General features: G+C 40.7%; 1 protein-coding gene across 1 annotated transcript in view; it reads right to left on the bottom strand.

Annotated features, from left to right (window-relative positions):
* Positions 1-25025, bottom strand: part of msh3 (mutS homolog 3 (E. coli)) — a 281291-nt gene that overhangs the window by 20150 nt on the left and 236116 nt on the right. Inside the window, exons 22-23 of the mRNA XM_072582322.1 lie at positions 22178-22304; positions 6977-7151 (exon numbers count right to left, since the gene is read on the bottom strand). Of these exons, the coding sequence (XP_072438423.1) occupies positions 6977-7151; positions 22178-22304 (302 nt within the window). The remainder of the gene's footprint in view (positions 1-6976; positions 7152-22177; positions 22305-25025) is intronic.

The raw sequence follows: 25025 nt of genomic DNA, 5'->3' as shown, positions 1-25025 counted from the left end.
ATTCATTGTTACTTTGTCTAGAATTCTGAGAGCATTATTGTACACACTGGTGCGCAAAAGAAATATTTTGTAGCAAAATATAAATGCCAACCCAATTTGTTGCATTATTAAAACAATAAAACTTTAATAAATTGCCGATTATTACTTCATGTCCAGCAACAACATAGTGGACTCCAAAAATTAAAAGCTGCATTTTTATTCCTTGGATTACTCTCACCCAAAGGCAATGGAATGTAGCTTGCGATTTTTTTCAGTGACAAGTTTTGGAACAGTTTTGAAAGGCCATCATAATTCACAGACTTTTAATAGTTGAGCCTAAGGACCACTTACCTGTTGAGGGAACTCAGAGCTGTCAAGAATGGGGAAATGCCAGTGGAAAGTTTTGACAGAAGTGAATGAGAAAGATCGAAAATCCATTAAGAATGAGAAGTGGTAGTTATCTTTCAAGTAAATACTTTCATCCAACTCTGATTATTACCTGTTGCAGTGTAACATTCCTCTATTCTTTTCCCAAAGTAACCTGTGGTATTTTAGAGCGAAGTTACTAATTCAATGTTCATTCCTGTCAAATTAGAGGGCCATTGTATACTTTCAGCCAAAGCTCCCTTGGAACTAGATCTAGGTTTCCCAATCAATAATAGAATTGAAAATCCACCTCCTTTAGATGATAGTTTAGGGCCTACCACCACAGTGTCACTTAGAGCCTCCCAAATGTATTGAAGTGTGTTGGCCTTGAGTCAGTGATAGCACTCTCACTTCTGAGTGAAAAGGTCATGGTTCCTAACCCCATTCTACTGCCTTAGCATGTTATCAGCAGTGACATAGGCTGATACTCTAATAATAAGTATAGCAATTCCACAGCACCACCTTCTGACACATCAATTCCTCTGGGTGCTCCACTTTCCTCCCAAAATCCAAAGATGTGCAGGTTCGGTGGATTGGTTGTGCTTAAAAACAAATTCCCTGTAGTGTCCAGAGATGTGCAGGTTATGTTGGTTAGCATCGGAAAAACAGGGTGTGGGAGTTTGGGGGGCGGAGGGGTTGGAGCTTGGTCTGGGTGATGTGCTCCAGAGGATCAGTACAGACTCAACGGCCTCTTTCTGCACTGTACAGATTGAACAGTCGTATTTTCTAATGTAAGATATGGAATTGTGTTAGAAACACAAGATGACCAACTAGAAGCAATGGTTCATATTAAAACCAACTTATATTAGGGTCAAGTCCCGCAGATCAATTCCTGTGTGCTACATGGAGGCTAAGCAGAGTCATTGGGGACATTTAAGCGACTGCTGTACATGCACATGGATAGCAGTGAGTTGGGGGGTGCGTAGGTTAAGTTACTATATTTTACATTAGGATTAAACTTCAGCACAACATAGTGGGCCAAAGGGCCTGTTCTGTGCTGTACTCTTCTACGTTCTATGTTCTAAATAACAGGACCAGACGTCATAAGTACTGATTTTACATGTTGTCATTAGCATAGTTTAAGTGAAGCATACAAGATGTTTCTGTTACTTGTCCTAAGAAATTATTCCACTGGGATTTATCCGAGGATTCTCTGGGAAGCTAGGAAGGAAGTAGTAGAGCCGTTGGCTTCGGTATTTGAGTCGTCATTGTCTACAGGTTTAGTACCTGAGGACTGGAGGATTGCAAATGTTATGCCATTGTTCAAGAAGGGCAGCAGAAATGACCCAGGAAATTATAGACCAGTGAGCCTTACTTCTGTTGCAGGAAAGATTTTGGAAAGGATTATAAGAGATAAGATTTATAATTATCTAACAAGTAAAAATTTGATTTCAGATAGTCAACATGGTTTCGTCAAGGACAGGTCGTGTCTCACAAATCTCATTGAGTTTTTTGAGAAGGTGACCAAGAATGTAGATGAGGGTAGGGCAGTTGACGTGGTATACATGGACTTCAGTAAAGCCTTTGATAAGGTTCCACATGGTAGGCTGATGGAGAAAATGCAGAGGCATGGAATTGAGTGTGATTTAGCAGTTTGGATTAGAAACTGGCTTTCTGGAAGAAGACAGAGTGGTGGTTGATGTAAAATATTCAGTCTGGAGTCCGGTTACTAGTGGTGTGCCACAAGGATCTGTCTTGGGGCCACTGCTGTTTGTCATTTTTATAAATGACTTAGACGCAGGCATAAATGGATGAATTAGTATATTTGCAGATGACACTGAAGTCGGTGGAGTAGTGGACAGTTTGGAAGAATGTTACAGGTTGCAGGGGGACTTGGATAAACTGCAGAATCGGGCTGAAAGGTGGCAAATGGAGTTCAATGCAGCTAAATGTGAGGTGATGCACTTTGGGAAGAATAATAGGAAGGCAGAGTACTGGGTCAATGGAAAGATTCTTGGAAGTGTGGATGTGCAGAGGGATCTTGGAGTCCATGTGCATAGATCCCTGAAACTTGCCACCCAGATGGATAGTACTGTGAAGAAGGCATACAGTGTGTTAGGTTTCATTGGTAGAGGGATTGAGTTCCAGAACCGCAATATCATGCTGCAACTATACAAAATGCTGGTGCGGCCACACTTGGAATATTGTGTACAGTTCTGGTCACCCCATTACAGAAAGGATGTGGAAGCATTGGAAAAGGTGCAGAGGAGATTTACCAGGACATTGCCTGGTCTGGAGGGAAGGTCTTATGAGGAAAGGCTGAGAGACTTGGGTCTGTTCTCGTTGGAAAGAAGGCGGCTAAGGGGGGATTTGATAGAGACATACAGGATGATCAGAGGATTCAATAGGGTAGACAGTGAAAGGCTTTTTCCTAGGATGATGACGTCAGCTTGTACGAGGGGGCATAACTACAAATTGAGGGGTGATAGATTTAAGACAGATGTCAGAGGCAAGTTCTTTATGCAGAGAGTGGCAAGGGCATGGAATGCCCCACCTGCTATTGTAGTCAACTCAACCAGATTAGGGAGATTTAAACAATCCTTAGATTATCTCTAAATCATCCATGTGCCTGTGTAGAGGGATGAGCTGAGAATAGTTCACAGGTCGGCGCAACATCGAGGGCCGAAGGGCCTGTTCTGCGCAGTATTGTTCTATGTTCTATGTTCCCTGGACATTCAGATTATACTTTCATTTACAGTTATTCCATCTAGCATTTCAATCTTTCCTGAACAACATTAAAGTTGCTTCCACTTTCAGGGGTGAATGAGATTTCCAAATCACTAGAACATCAGTTTCTAATGATTATATTATTTGGGAAAATTCCAATTAACTTCAATCTTCACTAAGATAACTATCATGTAACAAGTACTTCCTAATATTCCAGTTCCCTGCTCCTTTTAACTATGGTGGCATCCTGCAATGTAAGCTTTCACACATAAACCTGGAGAAAAGTGGGTCACCAACAGAAGATCAGTGGGTAGGGGAGAAGGGAGTGATACACTGTTCACAGATTTAAGAAAAAGCAATTTACAATTTTTTATTGGGAGGCATCAATGAAATATGAAAATTATATATTAGCCCATCAGGACATTATTAATTACTGCAAAAATATTTGACTTAAATCCATTCAAAAGCTGACCACCAAGTTAAGTAGAAGAATTAGACAATAAAATACAAGATAATTTCTATATTTTGTTCATGAGGCGTGGGCATCACTGGCTTAGCTATATTTATTGTCTATTTCTAATTGCCCTGTCAGCTGGTGGTGAGCTGTCATCTTGAACGGTTGCAGTCCTTGGGATGGAAGGGCCATCCTCACTGCTATTAGGAAAGGAATTCCAGGATTTTGACCCAGCAACAGTGAATGAACAGTGATATAATTCCAAGTCAGGGTGGTGAGTGGTTGGAGGGGAAATTACATGCAGTGGTGTTCCCATACATCTGCTGCCCTTCTACCTGATAGAGATTGTGGGTTTGGAGATGATCTTACAGGAATCTTGATGAATTGCTACAGTTTATCTTGTAGATAGTACACACTGCTGCAAACGTTAGCTTGTGGTTGAAGGTTCTAATCAAGAGGGCTTCTTTCTCCTACTTGCTGTTGAAGCTTGGGTGTTATTGGAGTAGTAATTGGAGAGTAATGCATTAGGCTTTCAACTTGTGCTCTGTAGATGGTAACCAGGTATTTGGGGATTAGAAGGTGAATTACTCACTGCAGAATCCTCAGTCTCTGACCTATTCTTGTAGTCAGGATTTTGATAGTGAGGGATTCACCAATGATAACATCAATGAACATCCGAGATGGTCATTACCTCGTACTTTTGTGCTGCATATGCTACTTGCCAGCTATCAGCCCAAACCAGGTTTTACTGTTTAGGGACATGGACTGCTTCAATGCCTAAGGAATCATAAATGGTGCTCAGTGTTGAACAATCAATCATCAGCAAACATCCCCATCTCTGACCTTACAATGGAGGGAAGGCCAGTGATAAAGCACCTGAAGGTGGCTATGCCTAGGACAACACCTATGACGAACACCTATACTGGTGTCCTGACACCGAGATGATTAGCCTCAACTGTCATCATCCTTTGCGTTATGTACAACTCCAAACAACATCAAGTTCTCCTGCTGCATTGATTCCAGTTTCACTGGGTTCCTTGACTCAGTCAAATATTGCCTTGACATCAATAACAATCACTGTTGCTCAAATCTGCAGTTCAGCTTTTTTGAGCATGTGTAAACAAAGACTGTAATGAGGTCAGAAACAGAATGGGCCTGGTGATCACCAAAGTAAGCATCAAGAAGCAGGCTAATGCAAAGCAAGTTATGCTTAATAGTGCTGTCAGTGACCCCTTCCACCACTTAGTTAATCATCAAGAGCAGACCCTTAGGGCAGCAACTAGCTGTGTTGGGTCAGTGTTGCTTTTGAAGTAGAGGATATATCTGAGTAATTTTCTACATTGACACTTAGATGACAATATTGTAGCTGTACTGGAACCATTTGGCTAGAGATCCAGCAGGTTCTACAGCACACGTCTTCAGTACATCAGGTGGAATGTTGTCAGGGTCTTTAGCTTTTGCCATATCTACTGCCCTTCACTGGGTGGCACGGTGGCACAGTGGTTAGCACTGCTGCCTCACAGCACCAGAGACCCGGGTTCAATTCCCGCCTCAGGCGACAGTCTGTGTGGAGTTTGCACATTCTCCCAGTGTCTGTGTGGGTTTCCTCCCACAGTCCAAAAATGTGCAGATTAGGTGAATTGGCCATGCTAAATTGCCCGTAGTGTTAGGTGCCCGTAATGTAGAGGAATGGGTCTGGGTAGGTTGCGCTTCGGTGGGCCGGTGTGGACTTGTTGGGCCGAAGGGCCTGTTTCCACACTAAGTAATCTAATCAGATCACATGCCAAGTGGTCCATATGGATTCTGATTTTAGATGATCACAGATCAATATTATCTGCAAGCCTAGTCCCCTCTCTGCAGAAATTAATATGGTTTGCAGCAAAAAATCTGGGGCTTAATTTTATCCTTTGTGTGGAATTAACAAAAGTGATCTAAAATTGCAGTTGTTATTAGAAATTTTTATTGAGTTTCCATTCAAACTCATCTGTCAATGCAGAACTTTCCGAGTGTGGTGAGTCCTCAGATTTTACATGACTGACAGTTACTTTTAAGTAACAATAAGAATATTTCTTAGTTATATTAGGGGACAGTCGTCAGTTTCTTAGTAAATTAGAGAAGTGCACACTTAAAAGTTTTAAAAACCCTTCTAATTCGTGCCTTTGTGCCCAAAAGAACATGCCTACTTTTTAAAGAGACCTACAAATGAGTCCATGGTGACACAGCTACTTGTTTGGACAAGGCCTGCATCTAGCACAATGTTTTTTTAAACCTCATACAAAAACTGAAGAAACTCAGGGGCAGCACGGTGGCTCAGTGGTTAGCACTGATGCCTCACAGCACCAGGTTCGATTCCAGCCTCGGGTGACTGACTGTGTGGAGTTTGCACATTCTCCCAGTGTCTGCGTGGGTTTCCTCCGGGTGCTCTGGTTTCCTCCCACAGTCCAAAGATCTGCAGGTTAGATGAATTGGCCATTCTAAATTGCCCTTGGTGTTAGGTGTATTAGTCAGAGGGAAATGGGTCTGGGTGGGTTTCTCTTTGGAGGGTCGGTGTGAACATGTTGGGCCGAAGGGTCTGTTGCCGCACTGTAGGGAATCTAATCTAATCTAATCAAGTAGCATTGAACTTGATTATTGCTTAAATGTTTTGCAGATATCTACACTGGGAAATTGCAACTGAATAAAGACTCAAAATCCAGCATTTTAATTTGGAGAGACTAAAAAAAACTTTTCTCATTAATGCTGAAAGGTTAAGTACAAATTGAACACAGGTGACCAAATTCTGAACTCTTCTGTCCAAGGTTAATAAGGATAAAGAATTTTCATTAGTTGCTGAGTTGGTAACTATAGAGCATAAATTTAAGAACCATAAAAGACAGATAAGTATTTAATGCAAGAGATTGTTGGGACATGTAACATCCAATGAAAACTACCACTGGAAGCAAACACCATAATAGTGGGGGAATGGACAAATGTGCGGCAAGAAGAATTAAATGTATGGGGAAAGAATAAGAAAGGAGTACATAGATGCTCAATAATTGGGCTTTGCTGTAAAATTAAATTTTATCAGCTCGTGCTCCAGACCAGCTCAGTATCTAGCCCTTGTAAACAAATTAAACTGAAATATTTAATTTTAATAAGTCTGATATGTTTACTTGTTGCCAGCATAATGCTGCCCAAATGGGACCTTTATAATGCTCTGATGTGAAACACCAATGACTAAACTGATGTGAGAAAATACTCAAAGAAGCATCAGAAATGGCCATACATTTCAGAATTAAATCAAACCAAGGTTTGGAAAATTGTATTCAGTCAAATGCATGCAGGTGACTGCAATTTGGGGAACATTATGCAAGACGTTGGGAAAATAATGATTTATAATAATTGGCAGAAATTAATTTTGTGGACTTCTGCAAGCTATATTTAATATTGCTTATTTCACATTTATTATACCTCTTGACATTCATTAGGCTTTCCAACTCCTTCGATTTCTGAGCAGCTTTCTTCAGCACTTCTTCAGGGATACTTGCTAGTTTTGCAACATTCAGGCCATAGCTGCGATCAGCAGCTCCCTGGGTCAGTTGATACAGAAAAGTGATCATCTCTGGTTGCAGCTCCTCCACAAATCCTACAGGATTAAAAGGGCATGTGTTAATAATCCTCTCCCAGGCTAACAACCAAAACAGATGGCTGGAATTAAAAGGTGAATAGTTCTTGTACATGATTTGTAACAGAGTAAGTGCAGAATGAAAAGACCCAAATCTATCTCCCTCAGTGTCACTTAGCTAAAATACTTTTGCATAAGTACACAGACATTTTTACTTATTGTCAAAGTGTGCCCAAACACACTATATGATCGAAGTAATCCTTGTTCTCAGGTTTCTTCACAAAACTTGTTCATGCATTTTTTTGGGGCTAAATGATACTTTATATGTACGGTGGACCCATTTAATTACGAAACACAATTTAACAGTTACACTATATCTGACTAGATTTGTAAACAGGTGTGAGGGGATTAAAATAGAACTGCCACACACTTGGAAAGAAACATCTGATTTTAAACAGACTAGAAAGTTACACTGTCGAACATTTGTTACAGTGAACTCACACTGGGCCTCACCAGACTGTGTATAAATATTTTGCCAGCATAGTGCTTTAAAGTGCTTATCAAAATCATTTTAGATAAGGACAATTCATTAGACAGATCACTACCCAAAATCTAGAAATTTTTCAGTTTATGTCTGTGAGTAACACAAACACATCTTAATTATTTGATTATAGATCCCAATTATATTATGTCCCAAATACTTTAATTTGTCTTTTCCACCTAACAGGTTACTCTCAATATCCACTCTCTGAATAAGGAAGTCTTCCTAATTGTATTTTCAAATTTACTTCTCATTAATCCAGCTTTTCTGGGTTGTTTTGAAATACCTTATCTATAATGTTTAATATTTTACATTTGAAATAAGTTTATAGAGTTGAACAATCCAATTAACCACTCAGGGGATACTTGTTTCAAAACAACAAGACAACTTGCCGCAGTAAAAAGTTTTTAGAACTTTTTTTCTCTTCAACACATTGTAACTAACACTATTTGCTGTTGAATTACGATCCATTCGCTGTTAGTCAGAACCATGGGCTGCAATATTGTGAGGTAACAGTGACACATTCACCGCCAGAGCATCGGGGTAATCTTACCTCAGCTCATCATAGCAGCTCACCTGCATTTTATGCTCATTGGACAGCTAACTGCGTGCAGTTAGGGCTTCCACCTCTCCAAAGGACAAAGTCTGCCCCCAAGGAGTGCTGGCCAATCCAACGTTTGCTGAGCCCTTCAGTCCCAGCAGCATCAGCGGGAGCAGTGGCTACTCCTTGGACAAACAGTAAGCCAGAATTGGAGTACAGCAATTGGCTGGGCTGCTGGACAGGTCGCTGAGCTACACAGACTCAGTGTAGGGGACTCGAGCAGTTGAATGGATCAGTGCTGTCAGAATTTGGAGGGAGGTTTTAGGAATTAGTAGACAGCTAAATGTTGGAGTCCGAATTCAGAAGAGGTCCTGGGCAATGGAGAAGTGGGAAGGTCACTGGTTCTGTGTAGGGGAAAGCTGTGAAGGCCTGCCTCTGAAGAGGTCCATGAGCTTTAATATTTCAGTATAGCTGAGAGTAGTGTTGAAAATCTGATGCATGCTATGGAGCATAAATCCCAATTATCCATATTTACCACGCCCTAATTCTGGGTGTTACAATATAAAAACTGTACATGTATTATTGTTCCAACATTGTGAAGTAGAGTTTATTATTCGTTGCATAAAACTATGGAATCCTGTAGTTTCATTCTCTTAGAAAATCCTTGATGTCTCACTTCCCAACATACAAAGAAAAAATTATTGATCCTGAGCCAGATTGTAAAATAAATTTGGCAGGCTGGTCCAGCATTGCTACAGAATTCTAAAAGTGGGGAGGTTTCACTGCAGCTGTACAGGGCGTTGGTGAGACCACATCTGGAATATTATATAAAGTTTGGTCTCCTTATTTGAAAATTGATAAAATTACTTTAGAAGCAGTTCACAGAACGTTCACTCGACTTATTCCTGTGCTGAGGGGTGTATTTTATGAAAAAATATGAAAGACTATATCTAAAGTCACTTAGAAGAATGAAGGGTGATTGTGTTATAATATAGAATCTGGAACAGATAAATATGTGGAGAATTGTAAGGGGAAGAGACTGGCATTTGGCATTTCTACAGCTGCAAGACAGACCCCAGGATGTTGTCTCCCTGGTGTCAGGGTCAGGAATGTCACTGAATGACTACAAGATATTTTGAAGGGGGAGGGCAAACAGACAGCAATCATGGTACGTATTAGTACAAACAACATAGGTAGAGACAGGAATAAGGCCCTGCAAGTAGAATTTAGGAAGCTAGGAATCCAAAAGATTATAATCTCTGGGTTACTTCAGGTGCAACGTGCTATTGAGTATAGAAATAGGAAGTTAGCCCAGATGAAAGCATGGCTGGAGAGATGGTGCAGGAGAGAGGGACTTCAATTTGTGGAACATTGAGACCATTTTTGAAGGTGGTGGGACCAGTCCAATGCAGAAGGGTTACACCTGAACCAGAATGGGACCAGCATCCTGGGAACAGGTTTGTTAGTGCCTTTGGGGAGAGTTTAAACTAACTTGGAAGGGGAGTGGGATCTTGAGAGATGGTTCATCCAGAGGAAATGAATAGGCAAAATTAGAAGCGACAACAAGGCACAGACATTCTAGGCCAGTTCAGGTACAAATGAGTTTGGCAAGATTGGATGGTATTTATTTTAATGCAAGGAGCCTTCAGCAACACTCCCTAGGACCTTACCATTAAGTGTATAAGTCCTGCTAAGATTTGCTTTCTCAAAATGCAGCACCTCGCATTTATCAGAATTAAACTCCATCTGCCACTTCTCAGCCTATTGGCCCATCTGGTCAAGATTCTGTTGGAATCTGAGGTAACCCTCTTCACTGTCCACTACACCTCCAATTTTGGTGTCATCGGCAAACTTACTAACTGTACCTCTTATGCTCGCATCCAAATCATTTAAGTAAATGACAAAAAGTAGAGGGCCCAGCACCGATTCTTGTGGCACTCCACTGGTCACAGGCCTCAAGTCTGAAAAACAACCCTCCACCACCACCCTCTGTCTTCTACCTTTAAGCCAGTACTGTATTCAAATGGCTAGTTCTCCCTGTATTCCATGAGATCTAACCTTGCTAATCAGTCTCACATGGGGAACCTTGTCGAACGCCTTACTGAAGTCCATATAGATCACATCTACTGCTCTGCCCTCATCAATCTTCTTTGTTACTTCATCAAAAAACTCAATCAAGTTTGTGAGACATGATTTCCAATGCACAAAGCCATGTTGACTATCCCAAATCAGTCCTAGCCTTTCCAAATACATGTACATCCTGTCCCTCAGGATTCCCTCCAACAACATGCCCACCACCGAGGTCAGGCTCACCGGTCTATAGTTCCCTGGCTTGTCCTTACCACCCTTCTTGAACAGTGGCACCACGTTTGCCAACCTCCAGTCTTCCGGCATCTCGCCTGTGACTATCGATGATACAGATATCTCAGCAAGAGGCCCAGCGATCACTTCTCTAACTTCCCACAGAGTTCTTGGGTACACCTGATCAGGTCCTGGGGATTTATCCACTTTTAATCGTTTCAAGACATCCAGCACTTCCTCCTCTGTAATCTGGACATTTTGCAAGATATCACCATCTATTTCCCTACAGTCTATATCTTCCACATCCTTTTCCACAGACTGATGCAAAATACTCATTTAGTATCTCCCCCATTTTCTGTGGCTCCACACAAAGGATGCCTTGCTGATCTTTGAAGGGCCCTATTCTCTCCCTAGTTACCCTTTTGTCCTTAATATATTTGTAAAACCCCTTTGGATTCTCCTTAATTCTATTTGCCAAAGCTATCTCATGTCCCGTTTTGCCCTCCTGATTTCCCTCTTAAGTATACTCCTACTTTCTTTATTCGCTTCTAAGGATTCACTCGATTTATCCTGTCTTACCTGACATATGCTTCCTTCTTTTTCTTAACCAAACCCTCAATTTCTTTAGTCATCCAGCATTCCCTATACCTACCAGCCTTCCCTTTCACCCTGACAGGAATATACTTTCTCTGGATTCTTGGTATCTCATTTCTGAAGGCGTCCCATTTTCCCACCGTCCCTTTACCTGCGAACATCTGCTTCCAATCAGCTATTGAAAGTTCTTGCCTAATACCGTCAAAATTGGCCTTTCTCCAATTTAGAACTTCAACTTTTAGATCTGGTCTATCCTTTCCATCCATTGGATAGTGAAGGCGGCATTTGGTATGCTTTCCTTTATTGGTCAGAGTATTGAGTACAGGAGTTCGGAGGTCATGTTGCGGCTGTACAGGACATTGGTTAAGCCACTGTTGGAATATTGTGTGCAATTCTGGTCTCCTTCCTATCGGAAAGATGTTGTGAAACTTGAAAGGGTTCAGAAAAGATTTACAAGGATGTTGCCAGGGTTTGAGGATCTGAGCTACAGGGAGAGGCTGAACAGACTGGGGCTGTTTTCCCTGGAGCGTCAGAGGCTGAGGGGTGACCTTATACAGGTTAACAAATTATGAGGGGCATGGATAGGGTAAATAGATAAAGTCTTTTCCCCGGGGTTGGGGAGTCCAGAACTAGAGGGCATAGGTTTAGGGTGAGAGGGGAAAGATATAAAAGAGACCTAAGGAGCAACCTTTTCATGCAGAGGGTGGTACGTGTATGGAATGAGCTGCCAGAGGATGTGGTGGAGGCTGGTACAATTGCAACATTTAAGAGGCATTTGGATGGGTATATGAATAGGAAGGGTTTGGACGGATATGGACCGGGTGCTGGCAGGTGGGACTAGATTGGGTTGGGATATCTGGTCGGCATGGACGGGGTGGCCGAAGGGTCTGTTTCCATGCTGTACATCTCTATGACTCTATGAGCCTGATAAACAAGACAGATGAGTGGAGGACACAAATTAAAACAAGGCATCATTACTGTCACTGCAACTTTGTTGAGAGGAGGGCAGGATTAGCTCCATACTCCAGGATACAGAGTCTTGAGACAAGACAGGAAAGGAGGTAAAAGAGGAACAGATGTCACCATGTTGAACAGGGAATCAATTATAGCAGTGACGAGGGAAGACATCTGAAAAAGCTCCTCAAATGAAACCATATGACTAGAATTTAAAATCCAAAAAGAAACAATCACATTGCTGGGAATGTACTATAGGGCCCCAACAGCCCGCGAGAGATTGCAGTGCAGATATGTAGGCAAAGTGAAAACGTAAAAAGGAATTCAACCTTCCCCATTATTGGCTGGGGTAGTTATAGTGTGAAAAGGTTTAGGAGGGAAATTCTGAAAATACAGCCAGGAGAGCTTTTAAAGCCAAGAGAGTTGGTTTCTACAGGGATCAGTGTTGGACCTTTGCTGTTTGAGGTATATACCGATGATTTAGATTGGAATATGGGAGGACTGATCAGTGAGTTCGCTAATCTCACAAAGATTGGTTTCGTAGCAAATAGTGAAGGGAAAGCCTTGCATTACAAGAGGATATAGTCAGGCTGGTCAGTGGCAAATGGAATTCAATCTGGAAAAATTTGAGGTGATACACGTGAACAGGACAAACAAGGCAAGGGAGTACACAATGAAAGGCAGGACCCTGGGAAGCACTGGTGTGCAGGTCCATCGGTCTCTCAAGTTGTAGGAAAATGGTTGAGTTGGCATAGGAGATACTTGCCAAGGCACAGAGTTTACGAGTAGGGAAGTAATGCTGGGACTGTGTAAAATGTTGGTAAGGCCGCAGCTAGAGAATTGTAGGCAGTTTTGGAATTCACATTACAGGAGGGTAATGCTTGCATTGGTGAGAGTGCAGAGAAGATTTACCAGGATGCTGCCTAGGCTGGAGAGTTTTAGTTATGAAGAGGGAGTGAATAGACTGGGATTGATTACCTTGGAACAGAGGAGACTAGGGGTGAACATGATTGAGATATATAAAGTTATGACGGGCACTGATAGGGTGGACAGGAAGAAACTCTTCTCCTTGATGGTGGTTTCAATGACCACGCGGATACCTTAAAGGTAAGGGGCATGAGGCTTACAGGGAATGTAAGGATTTCTTTGATCAGAGGATAACAGGACTCTGGAAAGTACTGCCCGTGAGGCAGGTAGAGGCAGAGACCCTCAGAACATTTAAGTCGCATCTTCATCTAGACATTTTTAAATCAACCTGTTCAGAAGGGTTAATACACACCCCTGGAGGAAGCTGGATCTGAATCAAGGCCTCATGGTTCAGAGGCAGGAACTTTGCAACTGCACCACTACAATCCCAGTATTTAGATGTACATTTGCAAATATCAAGGCATACAAGATTATGGACCAAGGGCTAATAAAATGGGACAAGAACAGCTAAACAGTTGTTTTGACTTAATGGATCAAAGGCCTTTCCTGTGCTGTAGAACTCTATGACTACACCTAGTGTGCTGGTGAGGATAGAAATAGGAAGTTAGCCCAGATGAAAGCATGGCTGGAGAGATGGTGCAGGAGAGAGGGACTTCAACTTGTGGAATATTGAGACCATCTTTGAAGGTGGTGGGACCTATGAGAATGTTTACTCTTGCATGCACTTGTGTGCATGATGCATGTGTATGTGTTTGTTTAGGTGGCGGGGGGGGGGGGGGGGGAGGAATGACTAAAATTAGGGAACATAGATAAAGAATTAATGATTTCCTTTTAAAATTGGGCTGACGAGAATTACTTCCTTTCCAAAGACTGTGGAATTTTCTTCCTCTGAAGGTAGTAGAGGATGGGGCTTCACACTTATAAAAGGTCATGTCGAATTGACTTTTGAATGTCAAGCCAAGTGTGTGAGGTGCAGACAGGAAAATGAAGCTGAGACCACAACTTAACCAACAATTAGCTTAATGGATGGAAGAGTTGGCTCAACAAGGCAAATTAATTATCCTGTTACTAAATCTTATGCTTCTATGTTCCTGCATTAAATATTCTATTCTCTTCTTGCTACATTTGTCATTCTACCTTCACAAGGAGGTTGCCTTTTTGATCTTATTTCGCCACATCAATAACAGATAAAAAGCAAGAGTTGTTTAGGTTACAAGGAAATTAAACCAGGGATAGATGGAATGTCATGAAGCTATTACTAGCGTAAACAGTTTAACAGGTCATTTAACATTCACTGGCTCCCAAGCCAGCAACTTCTCAATTATCACATTCTCGTTGTTACAATTAAGCTAGATAATGTGAACGTTTTCAAAGAAATCCAAATAACCTATTTTAACTAACACAATTCTGCTGCAGATTTCACTTTCTTTAACAAAACAGTTTATTTTAAATACTACATGCATAGCAACTTAATAATAAACGTGTACAACTACCCCAGATTTATTTTTTACTTTCTGCAACAACTTTCTTATAAGAAATCAATCTTAAAGTTATTTTCTTTTAGGATCTACTCATGAGTATGCCACATCCTCTAGAGAATTCTCCTCAGGTCCAGCTGTTCTCAGAGCTAAACCTTTCCTTCACCACTTCTTTATTTTGGATGTCTAGTCCCTTTTTCTCAATACTTTTCAACACTTCCATGGTAATTCAGCTGATTGTTTCAATAACACACTGATGGCCAATGTGACTTCTCCAACTTGCTTCAAAATATGCAAACTTATAACTTCTGTTTCCTCAAGATTCCAACTGAAATTAATCTCCACTTGACAAAAAAAACTGAAAGAACTGTGAATGTTGCAAATCTGAAATGAAAAATGAAAAGGGTCACTGATTAACTTTGATTTTTCTCCACAGACACTACCAGACACACTGAAATTTTCCAGCATTTCCTGTCTTTGTGTCATTAATCCTCACCTGTTTTCCACCAGGTGAATGGTGAATTTAGTTTGTATTCTGCTTATGCTGATCTACTGTCAGTTAATTTGGCTAACTTCTCTCAATAAACTGTAAATTACACACAACAGCTCCAAGTCGCAATTAATTCTCTCAACCAACACTCAGGTAAATTGAAACCAGAGAACCAAAATGATGTAGCCTCACCAATTTTGAACCTTTCATTGGATGTACAGGGTTACTGGCACTACTAACATTGGTTGTCCATTCTAACTGCCCATGATCGGAGAGGCTTGCTAGGCCATTTCAGAGGGCAGCTAAGAGTTAACTATATTACTGTGGACCTAGAGTCACATGTTGACCAGACCTGGCAAGAATAACTGATCCCAGAATGGCATTGATGAACCAGTTGAGTTTTTACAACAATTAATGTTTTTTTCATGGTCACCAGACTAGCTTTCCATTCTAAATTTCATTAATTTAGTTTAAACCTGTACTCACAGAACACTTAGCCTGACCTCTTAATGACTAGACCAGTAGCATTACCACTGTGCCACAATGTCCCATCTTTTATGATGTCCTCAAATCAATATTTAGCTAAATTCATCTTTGTTTACTTGATCAAATCAAAAAATAAATAGTAAGTGTGGTTTATAATTTTCCTGAATGCTTTCCGAAATAATTGCGCAGAGGCCGGTATCCCACCACCAACTCAACTTTATTGACACGAACACAGTACATGGACTCTGACCAACTAGCTCAGTGCCAATCCCTAGAGTGAGGAGACTCTCTGACACTCCTGTCAGCCAGGTCTCCCTGATTGGCCCAGGTTAACAACACCAATCAGGGATCTCATTAAACTGAAATTAACTGAATTTATTGTCACGTGTGCAGAAGCACAGTGAAAAGCTTTGACGCAATCTGCCTGGCCAACCTCATTCTAATCGCCACACTTTCAAACTATTTTAAATCTAAGCCTCAAAACAAAAACATCTTTCTGGGCCCCCTTTATTCTTGTAAGCATTGTGAACATCATGTCTAATTCTTTAGTTAGGTAAGGCCACCTGCTGTTTTATAGCTCTTACTTTATAGCTGAGGAGACAGTGGCCTAGTGGTAAAACCAAGCTGATAACCTCTCAATCATAATCCCATCGTTTCAATATTCTCCTGTAACGTACTATTGTACTACTGTGACAAAGCTTTTGGTCTACATTATCCATCAACAAGTCAGAATTTAATTGAAGTATGGTTGTAATGGTAAATAGTTATTATTAAAAATCAAATGTACAATTGGATGAACAGCACAATTAACTCTGTTTTGTTTTAATAGAGTCATAGAGATGTACAGCATGGAAACAGACTCTTTGGTCCAACCTGTCCATGCCGACCAGATATCCCAACCCAATCTCGTCCCACTCGCCAGCACCCGGCCCATATCCCTCCAAACCCTTCCTATTCATATAACCATCCAAATGCCTCTTAAATGTTGTACCAGCCTCGACCACAGCCTCTGACATCTCATTCCATACACGTACCACCCTCTGCGTGAAACAGTCTTTTATATCTTTCCCCTCTCACCCTGAACCTATGCCCTCTAGTTCTGAACTCTCCGACCACAAGGAAAAGACTTTGTCTATTTATCCTATCCATGCCCCTCATAATTTTGTAAACCTCTATAAGGTTACCCCTCAGCCTCCGACGCTCCAGGGAAAACAGCCCCAGCCTGTTTAGCCTCTCCATGTAGCTCAGATCCTCCAACCCTAGCAACATCCTTGTAAATCTTTTCTGAGCCCTTTCAAGTTTCACAACATCTTTCCAACAGTGGCCTAACCAATGTCCTGTACAGCCGCAACATGACCTCCCAACTCCTGTACTCAATACTCTGACCAATAAAGGAAAACATACCAAACGCCTTCTTCACTATCCTATCTGCCTGCGACTCCAGTTTCAAGGAGCTATGAACCTGCATTCCAAGGTCTCTTTGTTCAGCAACACTCCCTAGGTGTATAAGTGTATAAGTCATCTGCAAACTTACTAACTATACCTATTATGCCCACATCCAAATCATTTATGTAAATGACAAAAAGTAGAGGGCCCAGCACCAATTCTTGTGGCACTCCACTGGTCACAGGCCTCCAGTCTGAAAAACAACCCTCTACCACCACCCTCTGCCTTCTACCTTTGAGCCAGTTCTGTATCCAAATGGCTAGTTCTCCCTGTATTCCATGAGATCTAACCTTGCTAATCAGTCTCACATGGGAACCTTGTCAAACACCTTACTGAAGTTCATATAGATCACATCTACTGCTCTGCCCTCATCAATCTTCTTTGTTACTTCTTCAAAAAACTCAATCAACTTTGTGAGACATGATTTCCCACGCACAAAGCCATACTGACTATCCCAAATCAGTCCTTGCCTTTCCAAATACATGTACATCCTGTCTCTCAGGATTCCCTCCAACAACTTGCCCACCACTGAGGTCAGGCTCACCACTCTATAGTTCCCTGGCTTGTCTTTACCGCCCTTCTTAAACAGTGGCACCACGTTTGCCAACATCCAGTCTTCCGGCACCTCACCTGTGACTATTGATGATACAAATATCTCAGCCAGAGGCCCAGTGATCACTTCTCTAGCTTCCCACAGAGTTCTCGGGTACACCTGATCAGGTCCTGGGGATTTATCCACCTTTAACCGTTTCAAGACATCCAGCACTTCCTCCTCTGTAATCTGGACATTTTGCAAAATGTCACCATCTATTTCCCTACAGTCTACATCTTCCATATCCTTTTCCATAGTAAGTACTAATGCAAAATATTCATTTAGTATTTCCCCCATTTTCTGAGGCTCCACACAAAGGCCTCCTTGCTGATCTTTGAGGGGCCCTATTCTCTCCCTATTGTCCTTAATATATTTGTAAAACCCCTTTGGATTCTCCTTAATTCTATTTGCCAAAGCTATTTCATGTCCCCATTTTGCCCTCCTGATTTTCCTCTTAAGTATACTCCTAATATTTATTAGTAAGACAAGTTATCAATCTTATATAGCCACAATTGAATTGTGCTCTGAAAAATGAATATTTTGTGACCTGTAGATTTATTTACTGGAATGAGTCAGATATCATTATGTTGCTTTCTCATTGTTGTAACTATGGGTTAATAATTATCATGGGTTAACTTTTGCAAATGGATAAGAAACCAATTACAGTATGCTTTCTTTAATTAGGACTGCAAAGACTCTGAGACAAGAACTACTTCACCATTGGAGCAACAGTATTCCAATTTCATGTGAAGCAAGCAAAAAAAAAGTACACTGTTTTTGGTTATGTGCTTCCAATCTTTCTCAATAAAATTTAAAAATTAAATCTCTGTTACTTATCACAGACAAACAAGCACAATATTTTAGACAATTATGGAATATTCAAGCTAAGATTTTTAAAAAATGGCATCATGGAAACTTGCACAAAGATTCCCTCATATGAAAGACTTAATGAAGTTGTGACCAAAAACCTCTTTCTGCAATCATTTATAGAAAATTCTGATGCTCAAAATGTACACAGGCTGTGCTAGTCACCAAGACCGCATTCCTAAAGCCCTCTATATACACATAACACTCTCTGTAGTTTTCCTTCCACATTTTGCATCAGTCACGCAATATCAAAAATGCATTTTTTCTTGTCATGTGAGAACTACAGAAAGAATACCCGCTGGCAGGAGATTAGAGCCACATTTTAATATCATTTTAAAAGTCAGTACTCAGGTTGGAGATGGATGAATGCCTTCCTGCATTGTGATATCTCTTCACAATTCTGCAGAGTTCAAAAGAATCTTGAGGCATCAATGAGCTAATAGTTCCAATTATCCTGATACACAAAGTACCATACACATGAAAAGTAAAGCCACAAACAATTTTAGCGCATTCAATTCTTCTCTTTTAATCTGAATTCCTTTTGTGTAATTTCCATTTTCCTTCTTCCCTCTAAAGTACCTGTGAACATGATAACCAATGTATATTGAAATGCCAGGGTGCTAAAAATAAAATTTATAATTTGACACAAAGTGGGCAAAATCTACCTTCCCTCTGTCCACTCTTGGCATGGCAGGGTTTGTGCCTCATTTGTATCCACACAAGATGTGCACAGCAAACCAGTGCTATAATAGACCTGGCCTCACCAGAGGGGTCAGAAAATTGGTCAGCTTCTACTTGACAAGAATGTACTTATTGACCTCACAATGTTATACAACAAAGATTTAAAGTCACAATGTCTCAAAATAAAGTAGGTGTTGTATATGATTTACATCATCGGAAAATTATTTTCACGTTAAATGTGTCCTCTTGACCATAACAGTGTATACTTCAACCATCAATCTAATGGCCCCTAACAAGCAGATGGCAAGACTACCAATGTATATCGGATAGTAAGTGACTCAGTATCATTACTATCTTGTTTATGCAGCTGCAGTTAAAATAACTCCATTATTCCTGAGGCACTTTGAAATACAATTAACCAGGAGGCATTAAGGTAAACAGCGCCGGAGTAATTTTTAAGTACTTTTGACAATACTCTAACTGGGCTTAATCATTAACAGATGGGACAGATATTCTGACAAACCAAAATTCTAATAGAGCACAGGTGTTGAAAATTTCAAAAAAGTTAAGATAACCACTGTCTTGAATAATGATCTAGGCTACACAATTCAGGAGAACAGCATCCATTTTGTCAGTACGAGTGCATCTGTAGCCTGCCAATCTACATTTTCATAAGTGTTAGGGTGGCACAGGGTCAGTAGACTGGAAATACACAGAGTAGGCTGATTATGGCATCATAGACAGTGTGTAACATTGCTTTGAGACAATCAGTGCCACTTGACAGTTCACTGCCATACTGCTTTTTCTTAAATTTGCACAGAAACCTCACCAAGAACTATCAACTACCTTCAGGATTGTTGTTGATTGGCTCTTACTGCACTTGATAGTTCCAGAGTTGTTTAAAGTTTCTGATCTCTACACAGAGTAGTGTGTCTTGTGCTGAAGAGCACGAACCTGACTTCAAGGGTACTGCTTCAATCATTTACTCACAGTAAAGGGTAAGAGCTCACACTCCCTTAGCCGACAAAATGACAAAACCTTTTTTTTGCTCTGCTTTTACCCAAGCCTTTGCGTCTTCCAGAGTTCTAATGAAGGATCACTGGACCCGAAACATTCATTTTGATTTCTATCCACATATGCTGTCAGAGCTGCTCTACTTCTCCAGCAACTTTTGCTTTTGTTTAGAACAAGTCGAAGTTGCATTGCTCATGATGCCATCATTTGGTGTCAGGCCATTTGCACTTGAGTCACCAAGACAAACTAAAGGGTTACCTATTGACCACATGGCTCGGAAACTACACATGCAAGGACAGTGTGTATAAGGCACTGATGTTGCACGAAATATCATTGAGAAGATTATGGAGTGCTGAAGCAACATTTCAGTTGTCTGGACCACACTGGAGGAGCCCTACAGTAAATGGCAAAGCATGTGCAAGTTAGGGCTTGTGAATTTACTGAATTCCAATCTTAAGGGCACAGCATTCACCACCTTCTATTTGGCAACTAACTGATGAGGTGGAAGAACCAGCAGTAGTAGAAATCTAAGAAGAAGGAAATTCAGAATAGAGGCAAGAGAGAAGAGATTTATGGGAATTTCAAAGAAAAGACTTGAATTAAAAGGGGATCCTCCCGAACTGTAAATGTGAGGTGTACCAGTACCAGAGAATGAGATGAAGAAGTACAAAACAAAAAGGACTTGCAGTTATATAGTGCTTTTCACAACCAGCAAATATCCCAAAGCATTTTGCAATGGAGTACATTTTAAGGGGTTTAATGTCAGAAATACAGCAGTTGGCTCATGTACAACATGCCTACAGCGATGTTAGCACAACCAGGTCATCTGGTTTTATAATCTGGTTGAGGAATAAATATTGGTCAGGACACTAGAAGCAAAGGCATCCTACTCCTTCAGATAGAGCCAGGAGATCTTTCACTGGGAGTGTAGACACAGCCTTAATTTACCATCTCATCCAAAGGTGTTTCCTCTGATAGTACAGTGCTTTCTCAGTATTGCACTAAAGCATTAGCTTCTATTTTTGTGTTCAGTTCTTGGAATGACACTTGAACTTACACTGATTCTGAGGTAAGGATGCCACCAATATCAATGCAAGGGATTTATTGATAGAGATTGTTGCTGGTTGGTTTGCTCTATTGAGCAGCATCTGGGTGAGGTGATGCTGTCAATGGAATAAGGCTTTTGAAAATCCATTCACTGAACTTGACCACTTCTGAGGGCACCACACCACTTATAGCACTGTATCCATGTTCTGGGCACTACACCCTGGCAGTGATTACCCTACTGCCTTCTGAGAGTTTGTCTGGAGGTTCTCCTCTCCCCTGTCAAACTGGATAGAGAACATTTATCCTCCTCAACCAAGATATCTGCTGCAACTTCAGTAAATCTTGGAGTCTGCTCTTGCCATGCGTCCTTCCCAAGTCAAAATCACATGTAGAACAAGTTCCAACACCTGCTCCAGCCTAAATACACCTCTGCTTTAAGAGGCAGTCTCGCTTGTCGTTCAGCTAGCTTGTACTCCTCGTAGCCTCTTTTGATTTAAAACAGATTACTTGTACAATCTAAGGATGTTTCTAAACAAATCCTAGACTGTCCATGGAACAGGTTATTCACACAACAAAATGCCTAAGTTTCAGAATGTGGTGACTGACCTAATCTCTTTAAAATGGAATATCTATTGCCCAAGATAAAACTGAGCTTTGCTAATCTTCCTTTCAATGATCATTATGCTGAGATAAGATCAATTATATCATAAAGTCAACTTTACAGATTGCATGTGTATTTAAAGTTATAAAGCACATCATTCTACCGACTTTAAATAGTTCCATTCAATTCATGATGTTAGCCTTTTATTATTGCAAACAGACTGGTAGTCATCCCAACGTGCAATTACTCCTTGTGAAGTACCTTGGGGCATTTCAACGATATTAAACATAAATCCAAGCTGTTATTGCTATTAAGAATTCCAGGTTTTCAATCTACAATAAGCCAAAAGGTAGTCAAAAAAAGTAAGCAGAAGGTGATTCACTGCCAATGAAATGACAAGGCTGACTTTGGGCTTTCTTTAACAAAAGTATCCCAATTCAGAAAGTTAAACTTATTCAGATATCCACATCCAAACCTTTATTCGTACCATTTTGTTCATCAGCTTCCTCATTGAGCAGGAAGGCCATGTGATAATTCCTGATATTCTTAGGGTAGAGTTTCTCCAGCTCACACACTGGGGGGTAGTGGGTAACAAATAGCGTCAGAGATTTCACCTGAAAGTAAATTGTAAGACTTTATTACAACATACTGAACAATCAGCACCACTGAACTCCATTGTCAATAAATATACATATTGTTAGAAAAGTAGGATCAGTTAAAATTCTGAAATTCTTACAAGAAATTAAAGGACCTGTAGCAAAATAGAAAAATAAATCCCTGACTTGCTCATTGAAAACGTATTTACCCTTGTTACTACAACTAAAGTCGTGACAACCTCTCAGTGCTAGCAAAACACAAGCCGCTGATTAATACTGCCATTAAAATGAAGGTACACAACTTAATTAAGAATTATATGATAACCTTTATCACAGCATTTGCTAGTTAATAGCTTATCACTTGTGAAGAAAAGGAACAGAGGTTAAAATTGCATTGATTGCCTTAGTTTATTAAGGCTACAATTCAATAAATGGGGTTTTGTGGCACCACAGATACCTAAATCTGAGTCAGTTTCCAGTCTCACTCCAGGACTTAAATGTCTAAGAAATTTTAATTCACAACAAGGCTAAGCAGCTCAATTTTTAACCTGCAAATCTTTCCAGCACATCAAGAGCAAGAGAGATCCTAGTCAGCATGTGATGAAAAGAAAGTTGGAGCCTCTACCATATCACTAACCATAATTCCCAGTTACAACTTCAATGAGAAAGTACGCATTATTACAAGAACTCTGACTCCAGGATTGTTCACACTACTCCATAACCTAGCAGCTAGGTAAAGATAACCAGAAATCTTAATCTGATTATCACTTATTTTGGCAATTGCAGAAATTACAAAGATATTCTAGAAGAAATAAGTGCAACACAGCATCATAAATGTTTTCAAAAGTCTAAAATCCTCAATCAAGTCAGCCTTTAATTTTCTATATATCGGAGAGTAAAAGCTTAGATTAAGTGATCTCTCCTTATAATCTAGTCTCATGCACAGATTCAGACATTTACAGCACAGAGAAAGGCCATTTGGGCCATTGTATGTGCAACAGTCAAAGATAAGACTACATTAATCCTATTTTCAGCTTTTGGCCCAAAGCTGAGGTTATGGTAACACAAGTGAATATCCAGATACTGTTTAAATGTTTTGAGAGTTTTTCCACTCAACTACCCTTTCAAGCAGTGAGTTCCAGACTCCCATCACCAAATGAAAAAAACTCTTCAACTGCTCTCTTAGCCTTTTATTACTTACTTGAAATCAATGCTGTCTTGCTACTGAAACAAAAACAGAAATTGCTGGAGCAATTCAGTAGGTCCAGCCATAATCGGTGGAGAGAAAGCACCAGTCAACATTTTGAGCCTACACGATTTTGTTCATCAACTAAGCAGGAAGGCCATATAATAATTCCTAACATTCTTTGATTAGAGTTTGTCCAGATCATGCACTGCAGGGTAGTGGGTAACAACCAATGCCAGGGATTTCACATGGAATCTTGTGTTCTGAAGAAGAATCACTGGACCTGAAAGATTAACTCTGCTTTCTGTCCAAAGATGCTGCCAGTTTTGCTGAGCTTCTCCAGCAATTGCTATTTATGTTTGAGATTTCCGGCATCTGCAGTTTGTTTATTATGGACTCTTCTACTAATGGAAGAAGTGCCTTCCTATCCACGCTATCTATGCCCCACACAATCTTAAATCTCACTATCTAAGGAAAACAATCCTCGCCTCTTCTAACTTGCCTTACAGCTCAAATCCTCAAGCCCAGGCAATGTCTTGCTAAATCTCCTGTGCATTCACATCCATCCAATCATGTGGTGACCAGAGCTGCATGCAGTATCCCAGTTGTGGCCAAACCAGCAGTTTACATTGTACCAGCATCACCTCACTGCTCTTAAATTCTATGCTTTGGCCAGTAAAGGCAAGTATTCCATATGTCATCTTAAACATTGTCAGGGATCTGTTCATAGATACATTAAAATCACTCTCATGATTGCACAATGTTCAACAACATTTACGACTCCTCAGATACTAAAGCAGTCTGTGTCCAAATGCAGTAAGATCTGGACAATATTCAGATTTGAGCTCTCAGGAGCTAAGTAAAAATTACACCACGCAAGTGCCAGGCAAAGACCATCTCTAACAGAGTTCAACCATTGTTCAATGCCATCACTGAATCACATACTTTCAACAGCCTCGGGGTTACTACTGACAAGAAACTCAATTGGACTAGCCATACACATACTGTGGGCACAAGATCAGATAAGAGGCTAAGAATTCTGTGACAACTAACTTACCTCCTGTTTCCCTAAAACTTTTCCGCTGTCTACAAGCCACAAGTTGAGAGGGTGATGAGTTCAGATCCAACAACACTTAAGTAGTTTGATATCTTCCAGGAAAGCAGCCCACTTGATTGGCACCACAACCACCACCTTCAACATTCATGCGCTTCAAAAGTGACGCACATTGGCAGCAGTGCGTACCATCGACAAGATACATTGTAATAACACAACGTGGTTCTTTTGACAGGATACTTTAAATGCATTACCTTTACCATCTGGAAGGAGAAGGGCAGTAGGTGCATGGGAGCACCACTTTCTGCAGTTTTCCTGCATGTCTCAGACTACCCTGACTTGGAAATATATCATCGTTCCTACATAGTCACCAGGTCAAAATCTTGAAGACCCTGTTCCACCAGTGGATGGGTACCTGCACCCAAACAACTGCAGTGTTTCAAGGAGGAGGCTTAGCACTATCTTCTCTGGGACAAGCAGGCACTGGCAATAAAGGCCA

The sequence above is a fragment of the Chiloscyllium punctatum genome, chromosome 2, assembly GCF_047496795.1.
Source record: "Chiloscyllium punctatum isolate Juve2018m chromosome 2, sChiPun1.3, whole genome shotgun sequence".
Lineage (NCBI taxonomy): Eukaryota > Metazoa > Chordata > Chondrichthyes > Orectolobiformes > Hemiscylliidae > Chiloscyllium > Chiloscyllium punctatum.
Note: the sequence above shows the minus strand (reverse complement) of the source record. Positions and strands in the feature narration are given on the sequence as shown.